General features: G+C 46.8%; 1 protein-coding gene across 1 annotated transcript in view; it reads left to right on the top strand.

Annotated features, from left to right (window-relative positions):
- The window catches only part of ADGRA1 (adhesion G protein-coupled receptor A1), a 310,443-nt gene that overhangs the window by 148,751 nt on the left and 135,351 nt on the right, over positions 1-26,341 (top strand). The window contains exons 8-10 of the mRNA XM_036734182.1: positions 7,097-7,261; positions 12,636-12,834; positions 14,497-14,646. Coding sequence (XP_036590077.1) covers positions 7,097-7,261; positions 12,636-12,834; positions 14,497-14,646 — 514 coding nt within the window. The remainder of the gene's footprint in view (positions 1-7,096; positions 7,262-12,635; positions 12,835-14,496; positions 14,647-26,341) is intronic.

Raw genomic sequence — 26,341 nt, 5'->3', positions numbered from 1 at the left:
AACATTCTCTGAGGAGTTGAGGCTGAGCTCTGGCCAGGAGATCCACATCTTTCCTTTAGGATGGCATGAGTCTTCCCTTGGCCCAGACCTGATGGAAGGGGCGAGAAGTGTAGTGCCTATGGTGTCAGAGGGTCTTTGGGCAGGTGAATGTCCACTGGGTGGGCTGAGTAGCCATGTGACAATCTGGAGGAGGGGATGGTGGCCCAACCTAGCATTCAGGCTGACCAGGCTAGGTCCATGATCTGTGCTCTAAATGGCCTCTCAGAATTCTGCCAAAGTCCTCCCAAGAATTCAGGATCTGGGAGCCCACATTGGGGCTCTGGGAAAATTTGCTTCTCTTAGGGCCAGCAGTGAATTTCAGTCTTGGCGATGAGTTGTGTCAAAATCTGTATTATGCAATAACAAAATAACCTTTACACATTTGGAATAGGAAATCACTGCTGCCTTGTCTTGCCTCACACACAGAAAAAAAGGCAAAAGTCTCACATTTGTGAATATGTTAGAGACTAGGAATAAAGGACATGCGAAAAGCAAGATGCCAGATGGGCCTTGGACAATGTGGACAGTGATCCCCCTTCTTCACATGCCCTGCCCAGGGAGCCTCAAGGTTCTGAGACTGTCAGGGACTGAACCAGGCTAGGTCAGAGTGATGTGAGAAATGAGAAGATGGTAGTGGTCAGTCTGGACAAGAGCCAGTGTGAGACATGAGGGACAGAGGCCAATAGCCAGACTCTACCAACGTCCCTAGGAAGGTTTGGCCTGACACTGACCTTCAGGACCACCTTGGACAGTCACAGAATCTCAGAGTGAATGGTTTCTGTCCCCCTCACCATGTATTTCCCTCCTGGACTTCAGAATCATTCCTCTATGGCTGTCTTATTCTGGAACTTTCCCCAGAGCCTGGAGCCAGCCAGCCTCAAAACATCCTAGCATGGGGTGTATGGGGGGTGGTGAGGGGAGCTGCTGTCTCTCCATCGGATGTCCCTCCACAAGACCTGCCCCAGAACCTCCATTTTGTGAAGGGAACAAGTTGGCCTCTCAGCCCCATCCCAGAACTTCTAGATCTCAAAATCATGGTCAGACCCTGCATAACGTCTCCACCCTCCCCCTCCCCTGCTTCCTTTCTTTTATATGTGGTCTTTCCTCGTTAGAATGCAATCTCCTTGAGGGCAGGGGCTGTGCAATGCCTGGCACACAGTAGGTGCTTCACAAAAGCTCATTTCTTTCCCTCTACAACCTATCTGACAAGGTATTCAGCCTCTGGATGAAGGCTTCCAAAGAACCACTAGACCAAAGGGATGGTAGAGGAAGGAAGGGGCACACGGTAGCTGATGGACTCAGGTCAGACCTAATACTGCCCTGTTCTTTCTCCTCCCTCCTCATAAATACATTCACCTCTGACTCTAAGCACAGAACTGTTCAGAGGGGAATGCATTTCCTTATCTCTGGAGAGGCAGTTATCCCTGGGAGGGACCCCAGGCAAAACTGAAGAGCTGACATCTCATCCCTTTCTGCAAAACTCACTCCTGATTTTGTCCCTCCTGTACCCCTAACCCTAAATGCACACATTGCCAGAGCCAGATCAGTGTTTGGAAGATTCGGAAGGAAAGTATGGGAGAGAAGAGGTATTAGACTGACTACCAAACCGAAAGTCTATAGAGCTGTGGTGCTGACCTCACTGTTGTATGCCTACGAAACCTGGACAGTCTACCAGCACCATGCCAGGAAACTAAATCGCTTCCATTTGAATTGTCTTAGGAAGATTCTGAAGATTACCTAGCAGGATAAGATATCAGACAACGAGGTCCTTTCTCAAGCTAAACTGTCAAGCATTCAAATTCTGCTTCAGAGAGTGCAACTCTGGTGGGCTGGCCATGTTGTTTGAATGCTAAATGTATGTTTACCAAAAAGACTAATTTATGGAGAACTCACACAGGGCAAGTGGTCAGAAGAAGTAATACAAGGACACTCTCAAGAAGTTTGGAATTGATTGTGTGACATGGGAGACGCTGGCACAGGACCGCTTAGCATGGTGTGACCACATCAGAGAAGGCATTTTGCTCTATGAGCAAAGAAGAATTGAAATAGCTCAAAGGAAACACAGGATGCTCAAGTTTAGAGAATCCACCCCAAATGTTCACATGGACTATTTGTACCTGACCTGTGGTAGAGCATCCTGAGCTCATATTGGTCTGATCAGCCACAGCCAGACACACTGAAACTTGACTTTAGCATAATGACGTCATTTTGGTTCTCTTCGAGAATGAAGGACAACCAACCAACCAACCAACCAACCAATGAAGTGACGTTGTGGCTTTTGCCTTGCACAATTTACATTTTCTTCTGGGAGGTAGAACCCAGAGTTGTTAATTAAATAATTATCCCTGAGCCCATGCCCCAGTTTATTAAATACTACTTATATAATAAACTGGAGAAACCTCTTTCCCCATAAATAGTTGTCCATCTTTCTAGATATGAGGCCGTTAATTTCCTCTACTTAAATTTGACATCCAAGTTACTGGCTGTACAATTTATTTACAATCGAGCAAATGACAAAACAGACATATTTATAAGGCTTTGATGGTAAGAAAGATGACCACTAGCATCACCCTAACCATCCCTTCTCCTGCTATCTTCTCTTCAATTCTTTTCACATCCCCACCATTGGTTCACTCAGGATAGCAATTAATGTCTCTTTTCAAGAATCCTTTTCTTATTTATTCTTGGTAGAAAGGCCAGACTCAGTCCTCTTTGAAGGGGAAAAAAAGCTCTTTCTTTCTTCTCACAGTTCCTCTCCAGATATGACAGGTAATTCTCCAGAACAATAATTAAACTCTTAGTCTTTTCATAGATTACAATTAAAATTATATTTTTCTGCCGATTACTCATATGACAGTTAAACTATAAATTCAAAATTTTATTGCCTCTTCAAGATTCAGTAACATCATCCATAGAATCTATGGGAGAAACCACTTGCAGAGTGTGGAATCATAGGGATTCCTTTCCCATATGACTTGGACCAAATGTCTAATTCCTTAATTCTGTAACACACGTCCTCATGTCTAAAATATTTTCAGTCCCTGAAAAATCATTTTGGGGAGGTACCTTAAATCTTCATTAACCTTCTGTTCAGTACATATAGCAGAGAATCACTACAAGACAGGCTGTTTTCAATGACAATAAAACAACAAATGACATAGGCAGCGGCAATAATAGTAGTTGAACATAACAGATGTGTAATGCTGTACATACCAATATTACAGATATAGTAAAGACAATTTGAGGAGGGAGAACACAGGCAATGTGTGTGTGTCTGTGTGTGTGTGCGCGCGTGTGTGGAATCAAACAAGGTTTTCCTTTGGAGATGGCTGTTTCACCACCAGCAGCAGAGATGAGAATGCCTCCATGTCGTGGAAGGTAATGTTATCTTCTTTAGAACGAGCAATTGAATAAGAGTTAGTACCAGAGAATAGCCTCTGACCCTCTGTGGAGGATGTACAGATATAGAGACAAGGATTATATGGGATGAGGCAATATTGAGGGCTTGGGATCTGCACTGGAAAAGGGGTCCTCTGGAACAGGGAGGTTTGCAGTGATGCTACAAGTAGTCCTTCTGCTGGTGGAGATGATGGTGGTGGTGAAGACAGAAGCTGGCATTGATAGGACCTGTTTTTTTTTCCCAGAAGACACTGCACCTTGGGCTACTTACTCCAAGACTGGCTGTTCTTTCTCTCAGACACCCCAGCCCCTAAAAGAAAAAAAAAACTAGCAAGGAGGAGGAAACCTTCTTCTTGTTCCTGTCTCCTTCTAGACTATCCCTTTGTGATCATCACTTGGTGGCCCCTCTTCCTCTGATGTTCACTACATCCTCTCTATCCCTGAGTCCAAATCATTCTTGCAGTTACCTACCAATCCCCAGGTCCCTTTCCTGCTGTTCAGTAGCTGGCTCCCACCTCCAGCTCTGCCCTTATTCTGGGGGCTCTCTGCATCCATGTCAAAGTTTCCTGGAGCCCCTTGACTTTTCAGTTCATCAACTTCTAAATCCCCACGATCTCCATCTTTATTTTACCACAGCCACAGAAAAAGGGATAGTCCTGCCTTTGATCTCCAGAGTGGTGCAGGACCCAAGTTCAAATCAAACTATTTCACTAAGTGTGTGACATTGGGCAACTCATCTAATGTCTTTGAGACTCAGTTTCTTCATCTGTAAAATGAGAGGCTTGCACTAGATGACCTCTGATGTTCTCCCCAGATCTAGAATCCAATGATCTTAAGTTCCTGACTTTGGAATTTCCCCAGCTACACCCTCTTAAACTTTAATATCTTCTTCTACCCCATGCCATCTCAATCTATTGTTTTTCCTCCATGTGACCTTTGGTGCCTCCTTGCCTCCCCATCCCCTTATTCATCATTCCTTGTCTGTCCTCCCTTCCCATCCTTCACAGTCTGGACACTAGCGTCCAACACTTGAACTTCATACTATCAGCTACTCTTGAATCTCTCACCCTTACTCACCCTTTGTTACACCTTACCAAACCCCAACCCTGCATTACCCCCATGATCTTCCTCCTATCCACCTGACCCCCAATAAAGCTGTATATCTCTTGAAATGAAGTTCATCTCATTTTTCTGTTGTCTAATGCTAGCTGGGACCTGACCACTGCATGACAATCATTTCATTTTCCCCTGATTGTTGCTCCAGTCCACTCTAAAACAGCTATTCCAAAGTCTCCTCTTGCCTCAGATATCCTACACCACATCCCCTACCCTCCAATGACAGTGTCACTACTGTTTTTGCCCCCATGGTTCTTCCTCCAGGTGTGACCCACAGTATTTCTCCCTGATTCTGGATTTCCTCACACACTACATTTTCCTAACTTATGATGCTATTTGTGGTTCCTACCTTTGTGCCTGTAGTGTGTCTTTTGAGTATGTTATTCTGTTTTCCTATTATGAACTTATCCCACCAAGCCAGATTCTTTCCCATGAAGCAGAATTGATTTTCTTGTGTTGAGATCTCTGCAACTTCTAACCTAAACAAAGAGTACACAGTCTCTGTTGCTCTTCATGTCCATTTTGTGAGAAATGATGATGGGGGTGGGGTGGAGTTGTCAGTGGCATGGGGTCTGTGATGACCTCAGCTGACATGTATGTAATTATTTCAAGTTTGTCCATCACTGCTCATGTTTTATGTCATTTGGTGCAGGGAAAAAAAGATTCCCAAGGGCAACAGAGGTATTCTTCTCCCCACTGGTGGCTTCCAAGGGTGAATTGGCTCTTCTGTGGCCAGATGGCCAGTATGGCAGATTCTGAACACAGGTCTCTCTGGACTGCAAATATCTCTGCCTTTCCACTGAAGCCATCGAATTACAGAAAGTTCTGCAGAACTAGAACAAAACTGTCCAAAATGAAATGAGATGTTGGAAACCTTACAATGATTCTTGCCAGATTCTCGGAGAAATTTGCAGCCAGGATTTTCCCCAAGGTTGGTTTGGCAAGAATGCAGGCAGAGAAGGGGCCCCAGGAATTAACACAGTGCTGGCACACTCTATTTCATTCATTTTCTTTATAGCCTAAATTCGGCATTATCTGGAAAAGACTTTCATTTCAAGAAATTGCTTCTATCATGTCTGAGGGTTTTTTCTAGGTGTGCAGGTTTCTCCTCCACTTAGAGGGCCCACCCTAGACTCCCCTCCACCCAAAATTATCATTTATACCCATACTCTTGGCATCAGTCTTGTCACTTATTCTCATCATTTTTAATCTTTATGATGTTTTGGGGATAATCCACTAGGGTTGGGTTTCCTTGCCCCTCTTTGGCCACAACCCCAGGTGCCTTAACTGAGGCATCTCAAACATGGCCTGTTTCAGACATAGCTGCCGGAGGGAGGGATCTGAGAATTCGAGGTGCTTGTGAGGAATCCTGTCAGGGGTCAGAGCTCTCCTTGGACAGGGACTCAATGCCTGGGACCAGCCATTTTTCTCAATTATCTAGAGAGCTTGACCTTCAGTTACCACCCACCATTCTTGAACCTTGTGTTGGCCAGTTGTCACATGAACTTCCAGAGAAGGTCAAAGTTGTGTTCTCTTGGTCCTCTTCGGACAACTTGGTCAGTTGATTGATGAACATTTATTAAGAATTTGCTACGTGCCGGATACTGTGCTGATCACTGAAGAGGCAAAGAAGCCCTCAATCTAATGGGGGAGACATCAAGCCACCCACCATGTACAAATAAGATAGAGAGAGGATCAGATGCCACACATTTCCCCTTCCCTTTGAGATAATTAAAACTGTGTCAGCCAGGCAAAGTGTAAGAGGCCTTATCTTTAGGGGCTGCGGACCCACTCCCCAGAGGAGGCGTCCCTATTTCCTTGCCAAGAATCACCCCCAGTCCAAGACAAGCCCAACACTCTGAGCCAGCTCTCCCAGTTCAGACCCAATTTCTTTTGGTTTTGATCAATTGATTGTACTCTGAGAATGTGCAAGTGATTATGGGATATTTGCAAGTTCTTGGCCCTCCTGGGTTTTCATGGTCTACATGACGCCAGAGGCTCCGTTGGTTCGGTGACTATAAGCTTCCTGAGGGAAGATACCATTATTTCATTTCTTCAAATCCTGGCTGTGAATCATGTTGCCTTGCCCAGAGTAGGCGCTCAATGAATTCTTGGGCACACTGACCCATGGCTCAGGCCTATGCTGCAGTGGGGAGTAAGAAGGTTACTCCATGCTCCTCATTGAGAAGGGTGCCTTTAAGTCCCTAGTAGTGGTGATGGGCATATTGGATCATTGCCACCCCTCCCCCAGTGGCACCTGTGGCTTTCACTTTGGAAGTACCCCCTTCCCCCTTCCCCAGGCATGATGCGTATACAGCCAAGGTCACCAGCTGTGGGCCAATCTGCAGGTGACCTGTTCAATTCAGGGTGAGGAGCTCAGCCTCCTTTACACTGTGGAGGTCCCCATGAGACAGGTCCCCAATTAAACACCTGTCCCCTGGGCTTGGTGATGCCACCCTTCAGTGTGGGCATGGGCATCTCTGTGCATGCCTCTGGGTAAGCCAGGTGTCTCACCAATGTCCTGGTCCTTCATTCATTTCAGGGAGCTCACTCTTGCCAGCATTGGCACTGATGCCACAGGATCCTGGGAGTGTCGGGTCAGCAATATGTATGGCAATAAAACCAAAGGGGTTGAGATCACGGTGTTGGAAACCACAGCGCCCTATTGCCCTGCAGAAAGGATTGGTACAAAGAAGGGCGACTTCAGGTAGGATGCAGCCTGGGGCCTCTGCTCCGAGTCAATCTCTAAAACCGTTAGGTTGGTGACCATTGGTTGTGAGGGTGGAAGCCTGGCAGAGATGATGTTCAATGCCCACTGGGAGCATGTGGTGAGCTGTGGTACCTGGCATGGGTAGGGCAGGGAAGCCACTGCCATTGGCTGTCACCACAGCTTTGCCTAGCACCTACACACAGGGTCTGACACATCAAAGGTGCTGAAAAAGCATTGACTGACTGAGTGGTCATTGACTGATACCCAGAGTCCAGAGTCATGATGCATGCTTTCTGGAAGCATGTTTTGGTGCACAAAGGACTTTCCTGGATGTCCCTGAGGGACAGGCAGCATGAGTGACTCATCCATGGTCACAAAACCAGGAACTTCTTTTTCCCCAATTTTTAAAACACTTTTATTTAAAGCTTTGAGTTCCAAAATCCCTCCTTTTCTCCCCTCCCTGTCTCCTCCCTGAGACAGTAAGCAATCAGATAGAGGTTATACATGTACAATTATGTAAAACATTTCCATATTAGTCATTTTGTACAAGAAGACTCAAAGAAAAGAAAAAAACAAAATAAAGAAAGTGAAAACTAGTCTGCTTCAGTCTGTATTCAGACAACATCCATTTTTTCTCTGGAGGTGGATAGTTTGCTTCATCATGAGTCCTTTGGGATTATCTTGGATCATTGTATTGCTGAAAATAGCCAAGTCTATCAAAGTTGTTTATCGTACAATGTTGCTGTTACTGTGTACAACTTTCTCCTGGTTCTGCTCACTTCACTCTGCATCAGTTCATGTAAGTCTTTCCAGGTTTTTCTGAAGTCTGCCTGCTCATCATTTTCTTATAAAATCAGGAACTCTTACAGGTGGGACTTGAACCTGGGCTCAAATCCAAATTCATTGCTTGTTGTAGGAACCACACACCAGGTTGCTCTGGAGTGGGGGTGACTGGAAATGTGGGAAACTAATAGCTAACCTGGACATAGTTCCTTAAGGTCCACAAAGGGCTTTACGGACAAGAGCTCATCGGATCTTCACTGCAAGGTGTAGATGAGGAAACTGAGGCAGGCACACGTGATGCGACTGGCCCTGAGTCTCCTCAACAGGAAGTGTCTGAGGCCACTGTTGAACTCAGGCCCTCCTTATTCCAGGCCCAGAGCTCTAAATGGGGCACTTCGATGCAGGTAATTTTCTTAGAGTTGTGTCTTGGAATCCCCCAACAAGCACTTACAGAGGGCCCATGAAGGCTGACCTTATGCAGTCTGCTCTTCCTAATGGGTGGTCACTGCCAAATTCAGACAGTTCAGGCCATCCCAGAATTTCTTTGGCAAGTCTGTGCATTTTATGAAGGGATCCCCAGGCTTCCTTGCCCTGGACTGCCAAGGGACTTCAGGACACCAGAAAGGTGGAGAGGAAACCTGGCTTCAGGTGCAGCCCCTCTGTAGGGATGGGTGATGGCTCAGTATTAAGGAAAAGACCGTGATCCACTGGGTGTACCTGAGTTTGTCAGTGAAGGCTCAGAGTATAACTTTAAGGCACAGTGCCAGAGACCATTTGAAAATAAGGGCTGCTAACATCTCATTATATAACCTATCTTCCTAGGCCTGCCTCCCCTGCCCCATCCTGGGCTTTGGGTAGCTGGGGGTATGGAAGTCTGAGGAACACTTCAGAAAAATTCCACACCCTGGCATGCAGGCCAACAGGATGCTCTCCCATACAAAGGCCGAGACCCTTCACTCTGATGCTGGGAAATGTCCTTGCTTTCTCTTTAGTAATAAAAGCTTTCTATGGTTCTCCATTCCTTCACCAACCAACACCAAGGGCATCCTGTCATTGTGTATCAATCAAAAGCAGAGACTGTGGAGTCCGCCCGTACTGATCATTCCTTACAAAATCCACACAACCACATTTTTGAAACCTCTATCAAAAACCTGCTGGGTTCCCAGATTTCTCTGGCATTCATTTGAAAGTGATGCATTAAAAATTTTAGAGAATGTCTTTTGGGCCAGCCCAACTTTCTCCCAGGAAGCCGGTTCCAAAGGCCGGGCCTCTGAGATGCGAGCTGCTGCCTGCCAGGGGCTGCTTCTGAAGAGTCTTTGAAGGTGAGCTCTTCTGGCAAAATCGAAGGGTAGGAAGAGAGTGGATGGGAAAGGAGGCCGCCCCACTGCAAAAATCTGCTCTCTTTCAGGGCCTGAAGAATTGAGCAATGAGGGGAGAGAATGAGCAAGCTCGGACATGAAAGGTGCAGACATGGGGTCCTGCCCATGCCCCCCCTTCACCTCCGCTTGGAGGAGGCTTTCAAAAATGCATTCTCAACTGGGAAAAATTTTTTGCAACAAGTATCTCTGATAAAGGCCTCATTTCTCAAATATATAGGGAACTGAGTCAAAATTATAAAAATACAAATTATTCCCCAACTGATAAATGATCAAAGGATATGAAAGGGCAGTTTTCAGACAGAGAAATCAAAGCTATCTGTAGTCATAAAAATGCTCTAAATCACTACTGATTAGAGAAATCAAATTAAAACGACTCTGAGGTACCATCTCACACCTTTAAGAGTGGCTAATATGACAAAAAAAGAAAATGTTGGAGGGAATGTGGGAAAACTGGGACACTAATGCACTGTTGGTGGAGTTGTGAACTGATCCAACCATTCTGGAGAGCAATTTGGAACTGTCCCCAAAGGGCTATAAAACTGTGCATACCCTTTGATACAGCAATACCACTGCTAGGTCTGTATCCCAAAGACAGCCGAGAGAGAGAGAGAGAGAGAGAGAGAGAGAGAGAGAGAGAGAGAGAGAGAAGGACCCATTGGTACAAAAAATTTCCAGCAGCTCTTTTTGTGGTGGCTAAAAATTGGAAATCAAAGGGATACCCATCAATTGGGGAATGGCTCAGCTGTAGTCTATGATTGTAAGGAATATTATTGTGCTATAAGAAATTATAAGCAGGATGATTTCAGCCCTGTGGAACCTGGAAAGACTTATATGTACTGATGCAAAGTGAAGTGAGCAGGACCAGGAGAACAGAGTACGCAGTAACAGCAAATACTGCTTGATGAAGAACTGTGAATGACTTAGCTCTCCTCAGCAACACAATGATCCAAGACAATCCCAAAGGACTAACAGTGAAGCAGACTATCTGCCTCCAGAGAAAGAACAGATATTGTCTGAATACAGACTGAAGCAGGATAGTTTTCATTTTTTTCCTTTCATTTTTTTCTTTTATTTGAGTGTTGTACAAAATGACTAATATGGAAATGTTTTACATAACTGCACAGGTATAACTTGTATCTGCTTACCATGGGGGGGCGGGAAGGAGGGAAAGAATTTGGAACTCAAAACTTTAAATAAAAATGTTAAAAATTGGAAAAATAAAATGAAAGATTCCAATTACAAATAAATAATACAGAATCTAACAAAAATGCATTCTCAGATATTGGAATTAAAACCACAGTGTCTCCACGATTCAGTTTATCCAGTGATGCATCGCCTGCTTCGGACCTTCTTCCCTCGTTTCTGAGATGTCTTTGGGGAAATGAGCTCGTCCTCATTGGTTTAAATTTTTCATTAACTCAGTTCATTTTCTCATCTGTGTCCTCTCTCCCTGCCCTGCCTTCTGCTTGGCTGCTTAGCGAACTGTGGGGAATGAAGATAATTTTTCCTTATGGCTTAACTTTATTGGGAATTGAAATGAATTAGTTACTTCACAATGTCTCAGGATGCTCTCCTCTAACACCAAAGAGAGAGTCTGCGTTTTTAAGATGAAAATGGGATGAAGAGTCTGTGCTGAAGCTTCATGCCCAGGAGTTCTTGTTGTGGGTTGTTTTTCCATCTGTGTGGAACCTGTGACTGAGAGCCCTCTCCCAGCTCTCATGGGCCAGGTTTCATCCTGGAGGCTGACTCCAAGGGGTCAATTTCCTTCCGTGTGACACCCCCCCCCCCACCTAATCTTGAATGAAGCTTAGGTATGGTTGTTTTATGACCAGATTGCCCTAAATATAGCTGGTTGACAGGTCCCCAGCTTCTGCCCAGGCACTCACTGCACTAGGGACATGCCAGAAATAGGACAGCCTTTATTCCACACTCTTAGAAAATATCTGGCCCACCTTTGTCATGGTTCCAATCTTCCAGCTGCAGCAGCCACCTTGGTAATCCTCCTTCTCCAAACAGCTCTTGAGGAGACTGGGGATCAGCTTCTAATGCCAGGAACTCTCACTCTTGGGGTTATCCATGAAGCATTCCCAGAGTTGGCACTGACCAGGAATATCCCCTCCTCTGCCTAGAAGGCTGGATTCAGGGACCATGCAGGGAGAATTCAGAATTCCTCCTTGGCAGGAATTGGGGGTTCATGAACTCCCCCCTCAGGACAATGTGCTGGCCATTGTCTTACGATTCTACCATAAACACCATCCTTTAAGGGAGGGAAAAATACTATTGCCACCCCACCTCCACATTTACACACACACAGAGACACTCACATACACATACACACACAGATACACACACACACACAGGCTCATAACTCATACATACACTCACACAGATACACACTCATACACACATACACACACAGACACACACACACATACACAGACTCATACACTCATACACACTCACACAGATACACACTCACACAGATACACACCCACAGATACACACACATAGACACACTCACACAGATACACACACATAGACACACACATAGACACACTTATACAGATACACACATATACACACACACATACACAGACCCATACACTCATACACACATACTCACACACACACACACACACACACACACACACACACACACACTTATACTCACACACATCAACACAACCTTCCAGGTAAAAAGTCCCCTTAGTGGTGACTGGAGAATGGCAGAGCTGGTGTCTCAGCTCACAGCAGCTTTTCCTCTAACTCCTAAGTCTTCAGGCAGCCCCTCCCTAAGAGACAGCCCCAGTCTTTAAACCCCAGTCAGTAAGACGTTAAGTGGATATGCAGAGGCCTTGGAGTAGTATCTAGCATGCTGAATCAGGAATCGGAAAGACCTGGGTTCAAATCCCTCCTCAGACACATCCTAGCTATGTGACTCCGGGAAAGTCACTGAACCTCTCTGTGCCTGGATCTGGGCTCAATGGTTTCCCAGGACCCTCCGAGTCTCTGAAGCAGGCCTATGCCCCTCCTGGGCCAGGCCACATTTCCTAGCTGTGTCTCAGCCTTGGAGCCCCGAGAGGCATGACCCCAGAGCCACCTGAATTGTCTCCCTGCCCTGGCCCCCTGGCTCCCTAGAGGCCCCAGTGGCTCTTCCAGACTCCAAGTGAGAAGATGCCTGAAGTTCTTCACATCTTTGTTGTTTCTAGGTGGCCCAGAACCTTGGCGGGGATGATGGCCTCTCTCCCGTGCCTGCCTTTTTCACTGAGCCTGGTGTCCCTCCGCAGCGGTCCCGAGGAGCCCAGGGCTTGGCGAAGGTGCCGCCCGGCAGGCCACTGGGATGAAGCCAACCTCTCCGAGTGCCCTCCTCCCCAAGAAGTCATGCAGGTGATCCTCGCCTTTGCTACGGTAGGTGAGCCCACAACCCTGTCCTGGGGGACCCCGTCCCACTGTGTGTGCTGTATGACCAGCGGGGCCTAAGGCGGGACAGCAGACTGGGTGGGCCTCGCCATGGAATGGTCTTGGACACAGGCCCCCCGGGGCTCGGGGGCATCGGGGGCGGGCAGCGACATCTTGCCAGAAGGAAGCTCATGCCTGCAGACAGGCAGGCGGGCCAGCTCCTGGAGGAAGGGAGGAGCGCTGGGCTGGCACTAATTTCAATTCGAGGATGTTGCTCTTGGGGCAGGCAGGCAGAGCACGCTTGGCTGGCCTTGTGGCTAGCTCACTCCCAGGTTTAGCAGAAACCCCAGCTGCCTAATGAAAGACAAGCTCTGGGGCTAGCCAGCGGCTCTCCCCGTCCTGTCGGCCCCATGTCCCAGAGCCTGTCCCCTCCCAAGTCTCCATGGAGAATGCCTGCTTCTCCCCCTGGGTTCCTCTCAAGCTCAGCTCTGTCTTCTCAGCCCTCTTCCTCTCCTGCTCCTCTCCCAGAGGGCCATCCTGCTCCCAAAGACACTTGTTCTTCTGAACGTCCTCTGCAGCCCTGGACTCACCCTCCTGGTCACCCCCTGACTCCTGGGCCTGGAGGAGGAGGAGGCAGTGGCAGACTGCACTGCACCTCCGAACTCTTTTTCCTTTGGGGGGTCTTGTGTGTATGCTGCCAAACACTGATGGGAAGCAACTAGGTTGCTTAGTGGTTAGAACACTGGCCCTGGAGTCAGAGACCCAAGTTCCAATCCATCCTCAGAGCTATATGGCCCTGGGCAAGTCACTCTGCCTCAGTTTCCTCAATTGTAAAATAGGAATAATAGTCACATGACTGTAAGCCTCGGGCTTTCTTGCTAAGCACTGCTAACCGCTGAGTCTCACAATCCCGCCCAGGCATGAGGACACGGAAGCAGCAATGCTGGCATTTTCACTTGTTAGACTGTTTAGTGATAGTGATAGGCACAGTCTGCCCCGTGACCTATCCATTCCCCCCCCCACCCCCAAGTGGCTCAAAAGCCTTTGACTTTCGGAATCATCTCTAATGTGAGAGTGGCCAGCACCAAATCCTAGTCTGATGAGTCGACTTTGTCCTTTTCCTGACTTTGGTGATTTTAAGGGGAAAAGGAAGATCCTTCCTTACCCCAGAGGCCATCCTTAGCTGGCACAGCAGCCCATCATGGTCAACCAGAGACATGCAGGCATTTACCCTACTCCTGAGAAGAAAGGCTTTATTGATCCCAAGGGAGGTAACCACCTGCCCACTACCTGAGTCAAGCTTATCTAAAGAAAAAAAGTGATATCTATCCTGAGCATACATAGCACAGTGCCTGGCACATTGTACATGCTTAATAAATGTTCTGGTTGATTCATTGATTGATTGCCATCCTCCAAAGGGATACCCTTCTAGGGGTAAGACTAGAACATGTAGGCAACCTCTGTAGGACCATAAATGACAGACCCAGGGGTAGGGGAATGTTACCTTCTCTCTTGTCCTGGAAGACTGAGGCTTTGACAAAACTGATTTGGAAAAACTGACTTCAGGAGGATGACTCTTGGGCTCCCTTCCCTGCCAGCTATGGTCTGGCCTCTACTGAACAGTGAATGACTGGTGGATGCTTCTGATGTCAGGCTCTGATATCCTTTCAGATGTATATCAATGCTACCAATGTGCGGGAGTTCTCCCTCCAGCTGGCTGCTTACACTGGAGGCGCTTCCAGCTTCACTGGGAAGATGGATATCATCCACCTGGCCCAGATGATGGAGAAGTTATTGGCCTTTCTGGATGAAGTCAAAGAAGTAAGCCATTTCTGTTGGGGTTAGAGAGGGGGATGGGCAGAGCAGGGGTGTATGGGCCTGGAGCGGGGTCTGCCTCCAGGTGAAATAATAGAGTTTGGGGAACCATCCACATTTCTATGTTTTGTGTCCAACCCTGTCCTTATGTGTGTGTGTGGGGGGAGCAAACACTCCCCAGCAACAAGTGTCCTCTGACTTCTGAGAAAGAGGGTGATCCCAGAGCAGGACATAGGCTCACTGTTCAATGCTGGGGACCTGCCATTGGAACATGAGGAAAAAGCCTCATCTTCCATCTCCTCCCAGACATGCAGCACTGAGCCTGCCTCCCTTGTCAGTACTAAGGGTAGGTTCTCTTCATACTCAGTGGTCTGGAATGCCCAGTCCCTCACCTAAGCACTTCCCAGGTATGTGTTTGCTCCATATTCAGCCTGAGCTGCTGGAGAGTCAGATTGGGTATGCCCATGCTAAGGAAGCCACTAGATGTGTCTCAGAGAGAGTGGCCTGACCAAGGTATTATTGGATGGATTGAATGACCCAAGGCAAGTACATCACTTTCTCTGGGTCTTCCCAGCCTCAGAACCTCACACCTGGCAGAGCCTGCAGGAATATCAAGACCCTCCTTTCCACAGGCCCAGCAAGTGCCCATTAGGGAGGCCCCCCAGAGGCAGCCCACCCCACTCTGGGACAGCTCTAGACATGAGGGCCATCCTCCTGAGAGGCTCTAAATGGGCCTTTTGGAAGCTCTTGCTCTACCCTCCCATGCTCCAGACTCTGCCCTGGGCAGAGATGGGGTTCCCTAGCCCAACAAGGCTCATTTCTCTTCCACTAGACAGCCGGTCATTTAATGAAGACATCTCAGCTGCTTCTAACCCTGCTTCTATCAGGGTCGTGGTGAGTACTGAGTAGAATAATATCTGTAAAGCACTTAGCACCGTATCTGGCACACAGTAGGTGCATAATAAATGAGTGTTCCTTCCTCCCCAGAATCATCTTTTCTCTGGTGCCAACATGCCCATTTCCTTCAAGTCATCTCATCTGCACGTGACTCAGAGTCCTAATCCTGGCTGCCCTCCCCTTGTCTCTGCTACTCATTAAAGTCCCTCCTACAATGTGGGGCCCAAGACTAAATCCAATGCCACTGAACAGAGAGGACCCGGCCCTCCTTGCCCACTTCCTTCTGCCTCGACCTTACCCCAGGCTGATGTTAATACTCCACCTCTGCTGGATCCTGTTGTAGTCACCAGAACCCCAAAATCCTCTTTTCAGACAAACTTATCCAGCCAAAGTTGGGAGGCTGATAGTTTGACCCTCAGGGTGATACTTGACATTTATTCCTATCCAGTGTTTTCTTTGTGGCTTTGACCTAGTGTCCTCCCCTGTCAATATCTTTTTGAATCCTGCTGTCCCCCAGTATATTTGCTATCCTACCCACTATGGCCTCACCTGCAAATTCAATTAGCAGACCACCTATTAGTGCAATGACTGGCACACAGCAGGTGCTTAATAAATGCTTATTCCAGTATACTATGACTCTGTCAAGTCGTTGATAAAAATGTCCAACAGCAGGAAAGTATAACAACAATGTTGCTGGCAGCTGCTGTGGGGGTGTAAGGCCAATATCAAGACCAACAACACCAGCACCCAGGAGGGCTGCTAGCACAGGTTCTTTGATCTGCTTTCCTAAGGAAAGCAACTTTAAGGGGTTTACAATCTCACTTTAATTAAACATACATATATTATTCACTTAGTTCAGGGGGAAAAGTCAGCAACCTGAACTTCAAAGAAAACACGAACAGAAATTACAAGCAAAAATTATATAAACAAAGAAAATAACAAATCAGCAGACAGGGCTTCTAATTGTCTGTCCATAGCAATGCATACATAGTTACCAGAGAGAGGAGCATTAACATCTGGGTTTTCAAAGCCTATTCCTGGATAGGAATAAATGTCAAGTATCACCCTGAGGGTCAAACTATCAGCCTCCCAACTTTGATTGGATAGGTTTGTCTGAAAAGAAGATTTTGGGGTTCTGGTGACTACAACAGGATCCAGCGGAGGTGGAGTATTAACGTCAGACTGGGGTAAGCTCCTTAATGGCTACCCAGAGTTTCCACACAGACACTCTTCCAGTGAGTGAGCCCCCAAAGCAAAATGCTAACCTCCAGGTGTATGTACATACTTCTTCAGGGTCAGAGGGCATCACAACCATGGGAGTCAAACTCACATGACTTAGGGTTTCTTGTGACTTGAGCAGGTCATCGAAGACTCTTGATTCTGTCAGACTCTTGATTGAAACAAAGGAAAGACTCAAAGGCACTTGGTTACCTTAGTGCTGAGAAGCATTCCAAAAGAAAAGACAGCAGAAAGTCCCACCCTGCTTGCCACCACAGGGAGCCAAGCAGAGATCCCTGGGGCACTTCATCAGAGACCTTCTAGGTTGACATGAAACAGTTGATGATTAATTACTTCCTGGGCCAGTCAATTCCACCAGCACCCCTGAGTATTCTCCACCCTGTCCACAGGGCATGAGGGGCTTGATTGCACACTTTCAACAACATTAACTTCTGGACCTAAGAGGCCTTTCAGAAGTGGATCAGAGCCAGCCTGGCCCAGCAGCCCAAAGAGCCTGATGATAGATGGGCTGTGCATCTTGGTCTGGGCTTGGATTTGGTGAGGTGTCCCTGCCCCCCTTCTTCCAGGCTCTGTGTGGCCTGGGCTATGAAGGATTCTGAGCCAAAGATGCTTTGCTGACACCCTGGTGATGCCTGCCCTGTTCATAACAAGAATTTGTTACCAGGCAGTCAGTCTTCACATGTTGAGACAGACACCAAAATAAAAATAGGACCAGAATGAATCTCCACAGAGGTGACATCATTGGATGCAGATGCCCCCTAGGAGGAGGATCCTTTACAGATCATTTGTAACTGAAGGATGTCAGTCTGGTTTATCATAGATACTGCTGCCTGCTGTTGGTGCCTTGTTCCATGAGATGCTGTGGAGGCTTTCCCTTATGTGACTCTACCAGCTGAGGTCTCAATGGAAAAGCCCCTCTGCCTTCCTGCCTGGCCGCCACTGCTGCCAAGGTGAGAAGGCAGCCAAGGGGCTAGAGGCAATATCACCACAAGCAGCTCCCCTGCTCCCAGCATTAAACCAACCCTTTGTTTGACCCAATTCACTTGGAGCCCCATGGGCACCAGGGCTGCTGCTTGGGACTCTGATGATAAGTCTGGGAGACGTTTGTGGCTCTAGAGGATCACAGGACCAGCAGCTCTCTTGCTCTGGGGGTGGTGGGGGGACATTAACAACTCCATTTTGGGTGTAGGAAACTCCTCACCAATAGGCCCTGGTCTGGCACACAGTAAGCGGTTAATAAGTGGTTTTTCATTCATCCATATAAATGTTAGCTATCACCATCATCCTTGTGGCTGTTATTATTATAATCACTATTAAAATGATACTGAAGACAATACCAGGGACATGGAAGACCAGGCATACAGTGCTGAAGGAGGGAAAAAAATAAACACCCCCTCCAGAAGGTTGTGTTGGGGCCTCTGACGTAAACCAAAGGAAGTTCAGAAAGAAGGTTCCTTCTAGAGCTTTGGGGAGCACTGCCTTAGGGAACACATAGCAAAATGAGAATAAACATTGCCCTCAAAGAGAAAAGAAGGCCAGAGGGGCTGGCATCTTCACTGAGCCCACATTAGCAGGCTCTTGGAACCATCCAAGCACCAAGAACACTTAGAAACTAGGGGCCAGGGGTGGGGGTAGGGGTGGGGACAATAGTTGGGGAATAGCTGGACAAGTTGTGTGTCAATGTGATGGAATTATCTACTGTGGTCTAAGAAATAGTGAAGAGGAACATTTCAGAGAAACCTGGGAAGACGTGTATGAACTGATGCAGAGAGAAGGAAGCAGAACCGAGGAACCATTTATAGAATCAGCAATATTGTAAAGATAGTCACTTTGAAAGACTTAGGAACACTGATCCACATGCTGACCAGCCATGAGTCAGCCTTGGTGCCCTGACACTGCCTAGGAGCCCACTGGGTGCCCTATGCTGCCTTCTTGTGACAGAAGACTTTGAGCATCTGAGACAGAGCCATGAGGCAGGACTTGGTTTGGTGGCCCAACCTTTCAGCAGCTCAGGGGCAGCTGAACACCCATCCCTTGCCTCCCTCTGGGACATCATCCCTCACGCCACTTCTCTTGGTTGGTAACACAGTGGAGACAAGTGCCCATAATTAAACACTCAGTTTTATATTTCTCCACAAGCCACCTGACTTCACTCAGAACTCAGCAGGGTCTTGACTCCTACACAGGGTAGAGACTCCTAGAGTTGGAAAAAGCCTGTGGGCCATCTCTCTGGCCTCCTCACTTTACAAATGGGAAAACTGAAGACCAGAGAGGGGTGAATGGGGAGAGTTCCCAGCTCTTCCAATGCCCAGCCCTAGCAGCTGGAGCCCACTTACCTTCTTCTGTTGGGCTGAACTGAAGGCTACAGCCTGTGATATCCAGAACCTTGGGAAAACTATTCAGGTAGCCCCTGAAGTAGAAGACCAAATTCATCTAGGATTTCTTAATTTCCTACAATCCGCAGAGTTCAAGATTTTTTTTCTGAGGAAGCCTGAATGCATTGAAGACTCATAATTCGGTCTGACTGCAGGATCCACTTCTCCCAGACCTCCAGGGAATTGTGTACTTACATCTCAGGACCTTCCTTGGAAAGTATCTATTTATAGATACAGAAACCACAGCTGAGGGATGCAATCATGGCTGGACCTCCCTTCCCCCTCAGATGGGAGGTCTATAGTTCACTCATTGGCCTGGTGGGGTGAGCCCTGGGCTTCCTACTGGCAAAGATCCAAAGACTAGATAGAGATGCTGCCTGACCTCAAGAAGCTCCCAGTCTAGTAAAGGCCATGCTCAGGTGGATAGAGTTTGAGCTCATGTGCAGGGCTAGATATCCTGCACCAGAGAGGGCAGGGCTGGGGAGTCACACCTGCCTTGGCCCATACTTCTCTCTGTTTACATGGAGTGTTTTTTTAACCTCAGTGTTCTTTATTTTGAGGCAAAGTAGTTTGAAAGAAAAGTCATTTCCCAAAGAGATGGGTTTGCACATCTGTAATGGAGGGAACATTGTACTAAAATAAGCAGTCAAGACAAGTGAGTCTGAAATGGATTCATTTTGGATAAGGAAGGGATGCAGGGTCAAGGCATAGGGAGCTCCCCATGGAGGGTGCATCTAGAATAGCCTGCCTTCCTTCCTCCTACCAGTCACATGCTCTTCACCTGGTAAATACAAACAATGGGGGAAAGACAAGCAAAGAAAGATGGGGGAAGATCAAGGAGGCAAATCACAGCAAAGCATGGGCTCCCCAGAGGCAGGGGCAGGCCTGGAAGAATGGGGTCGGCCATCCTGGGGACTCTTCCTCCATAGACTCAAAGCCCAGCCTCCTTCCTGCCTCAGTGGATAGATTCATGCATCATTTTGGGGGGCAGGAACGTGAGACTGAGGAGGACCCCCTTCCCAGGGCCCCTGTCCCTTGATGCCTTCCTCTTTTCCCAGGCTGTCTCGTCTGCTCTGGCTTCATTTTCTGTTGTTAGGAATCCCTTAAATGCTTTGACTGACTACCCTCTACAACTGAATCCTATTCACCTTCCTCCTGTCACTGATCTTCCCTTCCCAAACCCCAATCTGCAGTGACCCCCACCATGCATATTCTGTGCTCCAACTGTGCTTGAGGAAGGTCCACAATGCCTTAGTTCACTTGTCTAACCTCTCCTGAGCCCTCATTGCTGCACGGCCACCCTGTCACTATCTCCTGACTGACTTCCTGTCCATCTCCACAGCATTTTTCCAAACCTTTTTTCTTAAACTTCCTACCTCTCCTGGGCCCTCTCCTTCTCCTCCACGTCCCTACCTTATACTGGACTAAGGAATTTGAATCTATCATGTGCTCCTTCTTCTTCCGAACCCTACAGTTCAGGTCCCTCAGTGTCAGTCCCTGGTCATTTGTCCCTTGTTCCAACCTCTTCCTCTTTCCTCCAGGAGCTTGCCTCTCTGCCATCCCCTCTCTCTAGTCTTTGGTCCTTCCTTATATGCTGGCTCCTTCTCTGTTTTCTGCAAACCTGTCCAGATCCCCTGTCCTTAAATAAATAGATAAATGTTATCTACATACATACATACATACCCCAAAGCCTTCAATTGAGTCTGACATTATCTACAGCCATTGCTTAGATCTCTGTTCACAGACAAATTCCTAGAAAAGGCTAACTCTTATTCATTGCTTCTGCTCCCTCCCATCCCATACATTCCTCCACCCTTTGCAGTCTGGCTTCTCACCCACCACTGGACAGAAACTGCTCTCTGCAAGGTGACTTTGGGGGCAATTTCTCCAAGAAGCTTCATCTTTCTTGATCTCTCTGTAGTGTCTGACTTTATGGTCCATGCTCTCCTCCTAGATTCTCCCTCCTCCTTAGGACTCCCCAACACTTCTCCCCCTTGTTCCCTTCCTGTCTGTCTGATTTCTCCTTCCCAGAAGTCTTTCCTGAATCATTCATGCTATGTGTGCCATCTCTGTTTGGGTGTCCTCTAAACCTCTGTCCTGGGCCCCTTTCTCATCTCCGTCTGTGCTTTCTCCCCTGGTCATCTCATCAGCTACCAGGCATCCAAATAGCACCTCTAAGAAATAACTACCTGAAATACACCTCCAGCCCTGCATCACCAAGTGTCTGCAGAACATCTCCGCCTGGATATCCCAGAAACATCTACAAATCAACTTCTTTTTTTTGTGTTTCTTTTTTTTTTTTTTTTAATTTAATTTAATTTATTTAATATATTTAGTTTTCAGGATTGATTTTCACAAGAGTTTGAATTACGAATTTTCTCCCCATTTCTACCCTCCTGCCCACTCCCAGATGGCATATATTCTGGTTGCCCCATTCCCCAGTCAGCCCTCTCTTCTGTCACACCACTCCCCTCCCATCCCCTTTTCCCTTATTTTCTTGTAGGGCAAGATAAATTTCGACACCCATTGCCTGTGTATCTTATTTCCTAGTTGTGTGCAAAAACATTTTTTTTTTGTTTTTAAACATCTGTTTTTAAAACTTTGAGTTCCAAATTCTCTCCCCTCTTCTCTCCCCACCCATCCTCTCTAAGAAGTCAAGCAATTCAACATAGGCCACATGCATATCATTATGTAAAACTCTTCCACAATACTCATGTTATGAAAGACTAACTATATTTTGCTCCTTCCTAACCTATCCCCCTTTATTGAATTTTCTCCCTTGACCCTGTCTCTTTTTGAAAGTGTTTGTTTTTGATTACCTCCTCCCCCATCTGCCCTCCCTTCTATCATCCCCGCTTTTTTATCTTCTTCCTCCTTCCTTCCTGTGGGGTAAGATACCCAATTGAGTGTGTATGGTACTCCCTCCTCAGGTCAAATCTGATGAGAGCAAGACTCACTCATTCCCCCTCACCTGCCCCCTCTTCCCTTCCTACAGAACTGCTTTTTCTTCCACTTTTATGTGAGATAATTTATCCCATTCTATCTCTCCCTTTCTCCCTCTCTCAATATATTCCTTTCTCATTCCTTAATTTGATTTTATTTTTTTAGATATCATCCCTTCATATTCAACTCACCCTGTGCCCTCTGTGTGTATACATACACACACACACACATACATACACATTTACACACACACACATATACACATACATGTGTGTATACATACACACATATATACATATATACATATACACACATATATACATATATGCACATACACACATGTATATATATATATGCACACACACACATATACATGTATATTCCCTTCAGCTACCATAATACTGAGGTCTCATGAATCATACACATCATCTTTCCATGTAGGAATGTAAACAAAATGGTTCAACTTTAGTAAGTCCTTTATGATTTCTCTTTCTTGTTTACCTTTTCATGCTTCTCTTGATTCTTGTGTTTGAAAATCAAATTTTCTATTCAGCTGTGGTCTTTTCACTGAGAAAGCTTGAAAGTCCTCTATTTTATTGAAAATCCGTATTTTGCCTTGGAGCATGATACTCAGGTTTGCTGGGTAGGTGATTCTTGGTTTTAATCCTAGCTCCATTGACCTCCAGAATATCCTATTGCAAGCCCTTCCATCCCTTAATGTAGAAGCTGCTAGATCTTGTGTTGTTCTGATTGTGTTTCCACAATACTCAAATGGTTTCTTTATAGCTGCTTGCAGTATTTTCTCCTTGATCTGGGAGCTCTGGAATTTGGCAACAATATTCCTAGGAGTTTTCTTTTTGGCATCTTTTTCAGGAGGTAATTGGTGGATTCTTTCAATTTCTATTTTACCCTCTGGCTCTAGAATTTCAGGGCAGTTTTCCTTGATAATTTCTTGAAACATGATATCTAGGCTATTTTTTTGATCATGGCTTTCAGGCAGTCCAATAATTTTTAAATTATTTCTCCTGGATCTATTTTCCAGATCTGTGGTTTTTCCAATGAGATACTTCACACTGTCTTCGAATTTTTCATTCTTTTGGTTCTGTTTTATAGTATCTTGATTTCTCATAAAGTCACTAGCTTCAACTTGCTCCAATCTAATTTTTAAGGTAGTATTTTCTTCAGTGGTCTTTTGGACCTCCTTTTCCATTTGGCTAATTCTGCCTTTCAAGGCATTCTTCTCCTCATTGGCTTTTTGGAGCTCTCTTGCCATTTGAGTTAGTCTATTTTTTAAGGTTTTTTTTTCAGTATTTTTTGGGTCTCTTTTAGTAAGTCACTGACTTGTTTTTCATGGTTTTCTCACATCACTCTCATTTCTCTTCCCAGTTTTTCCTCTACTCCTCTAACTTGCTTTTCCAAATCCTTTTTGAGCTCTTCCATGGCCTGAGACCAGTTCATGTTTTTCTTGGAGGCTTTTGATGTAGGCTCTTTGACTTTGTTGACTTCTTCTGGCTATATGTTTTGGTCTTCTTTGTCACCAAAGAAAGATTCCAAAGTCTGAGTCTGAATCTGAGTCCATTTTTGCTGCCTGTTCATGTTCCCAGACAACTACTTGACCCTTGAACTTTTTGTCAGGGTATGACTGCTCGTAAAGAGTACTTTGTTCTAAGCTTGAGGGGCTGCACTGTTGTTTTCAGAGCTATTTCTATACAGCCAGCTCTGCCACACCAGCACTCCTCCTCCCCCAAGAACCACCAACCTGGACCTGACTCAGATCTTCAGCAGGCTCTGCACTTCTGCTCTGATCCGCCACTTCGCCACTTAATTCCTCCCACCAGGTGGACCTGGGGCCGGAAGCAACTGCAGCTGTAGATCTGTAGCTACACCTCCTACACTCCCCCCCCCACCCCCGGGCAGTGGCTGAACCGCAAACTCCCTTCAGTGTGTCCCCCGCAGCTTTTCCCACTAACCTTCTCTGTTGTCTTTGGTGTTTGTGGGTTGAGAAGTCTGGAACTTCCATAGCTCACTGATTCAGGGTGCTAGGGCCTGTTCTGCCCAGATCCTGGTCTGGTTGGTCCTGCTGCCACCCACGCTGGGCTCTGCTCCTTTCTGCTCCCAGCTCCATGCATGATAGACCTCACCCAGTGACCATCCAGGCTGTCCTGGGCTGGAGCCCTGCTTCCCTCTGCTATTTTGTGGGTTCTGCAGTTCTAGAATTTGTTCAAAGCCATTTTTATAGGTTTTTGGAGGGACCTGGCAGGGAGCTCATGCAAGTCCCTGCTTTCCAGTTGCCATATCGGCTCCACCCCTACAAGTCAACTTCTTGTCAAAACAGAACCCATTATGTTTCCCCTGAAGCCCATACATCTTCCCAGCTTCCTTATTTCTGTTGATGAGACATCCAACCTTTCTGCCACCAAGTTTTTCATGACTTAACTCTTTCTCACTTGTCTGCTTTTCTAAATAGCTCCTCAGTCCTTTCACCCCTACCCCCCAAACTCATCTCTCCCCCATCCCCATCTCTCCACTCTTGTGGCTACCACCACTCCAGGAGGCTTGCTTGGGTGTCAGCTTCCTAATGGGCCCCTCTACCTCCCTTCCACTCAGCTGCCAAACTGGTATTCAGAGTTGAAGGTGTGGCTATGTTTTACTACTCCCCTCAAGAATTTCAAGAATGGCTCCTATTGTCTCTAGGATAAAATACAAACCCTTCCCTTGGAGTTTTCTTGGAGGGGGGGGGAAAGAGTGCATATTATTCCTTTCATGCTGTCTGCATTCAACCTGGTCATGCTTTCTCCCACCTCTGGACCTTTGCAGTCTATCCCTCATGCCCAGAATGCCCTTCACCCTCACCTCCTGGAATCCCTAGCTCCCTCCAGGGGCCTTCTTCCCAAGGGTTTTCTTCATCCCCTCCCCACTCCCTCACAATTGTTAATGTTCTTCCCCCTTACTCAGATCACTTCCTATCTTATTTCTATGTATTTCCGACATTTCCAGTCAGCAGAATGTAAACTCCTTGAGGGGACTTTGTCCCCAGCATGGCCAGGCTGCTCCCTGCCTCATCTGTACCAGTGTCAGTGTGCTGGTGCCTGCTGCTCACAGTCACCCAAGACTTCCTCCTCCTCCTCCTCCTGTGTGCCATCATACACACCCACTACTCTTAGAGTGCCCAGAAGGAACTTTGGCTTGCTCCCCCACCCCCGGTAGCTTCCATCCTTCTCCCAACATTCCTTGCCATACAATGTTTAGCCCCAGTCTAAAGTCTGGGAGGGGTATGGGTATGTTGTCATCCTCTCCACCCTTTGGAGATGTTTGGTGTGAGAAGGGAGATTTTCTGTGCCTACTCTAGGCCAATGTATCTTCTTCCAACACTCAGTTACACCCCAGGAGGAAGGTCCTCATTCTTGATTCCAGTGGATTTTCATTAATTTTCTCAATCAGCATTTTTTATCTGACTGTGGAAGGCACAGAAGTAGGAGACACCATCCCTTCTTTGGAGGAATAAACTGAAAAACCATATCTGGAAAGAAAAGAAGCTATGCAGCCCTCCTCCCTGCACAGGGACAGGTTCAAGCCATCTCTGAGAAGGCCCTAGACAGAGAGAGAGCCAGGCATTCCTGAGCTCACATGGTCCCCATGCCAGCCCTGGGAGGGTGGATAGCACCCTCCATCTTTTGCAGGTGAGTCTCAGAGTTAAGTAGTTGTCGAAGGGCATTCAGCAGTAGGTGTGGGTGAGAATTAGGATCTGAAGCCAGGTCCCCTGACCCCAAGGCCATCTTCTCTTTAATATCCAATTCTCTAATATACCGTCCACTCTGAAACTGCTGCCCTGCCACTCTCAGTCCCACTGAGATGCCTTTCTCAGGTTTAGCTGAGTACCTCTAATCTCATCATGTGAGCAGCAGCTCACTAAAGCCTTGACTGATAACACCTGCCTCAGCCTCCTCTTCCCTCTGATTGGAGACTGGAAGGCAGAAGACCAAACCCCTCCCAATGCCTGCCAGAGGGCAGAACCTGGACTTAGCTCACTCCAATCTGTACTCGCTGCCCTGCCTGGCTTCAACTCCAGGGAACAAGATGCTCCTCAGCCACGTACCCTCCCCACCCCCACCCCTTTCCTGCCTTCTTTTGTGTTAGACTGTAAGCTCCTTGAGGGCAGAAGTTGTCTTTCTTTTATTGTCTTCTCAGAGCTTAGCACAGTACCTAGCACATAGTAGGTGCTTCATAAGTTTTTATTGAATTGGATT

The sequence above is a fragment of the Trichosurus vulpecula genome, chromosome 8 (assembly GCF_011100635.1).
Source record: "Trichosurus vulpecula isolate mTriVul1 chromosome 8, mTriVul1.pri, whole genome shotgun sequence".
Classification (NCBI taxonomy): Eukaryota; Metazoa; Chordata; class Mammalia; order Diprotodontia; family Phalangeridae; genus Trichosurus; species Trichosurus vulpecula.
Note: the sequence above shows the minus strand (reverse complement) of the source record. Positions and strands in the feature narration are given on the sequence as shown.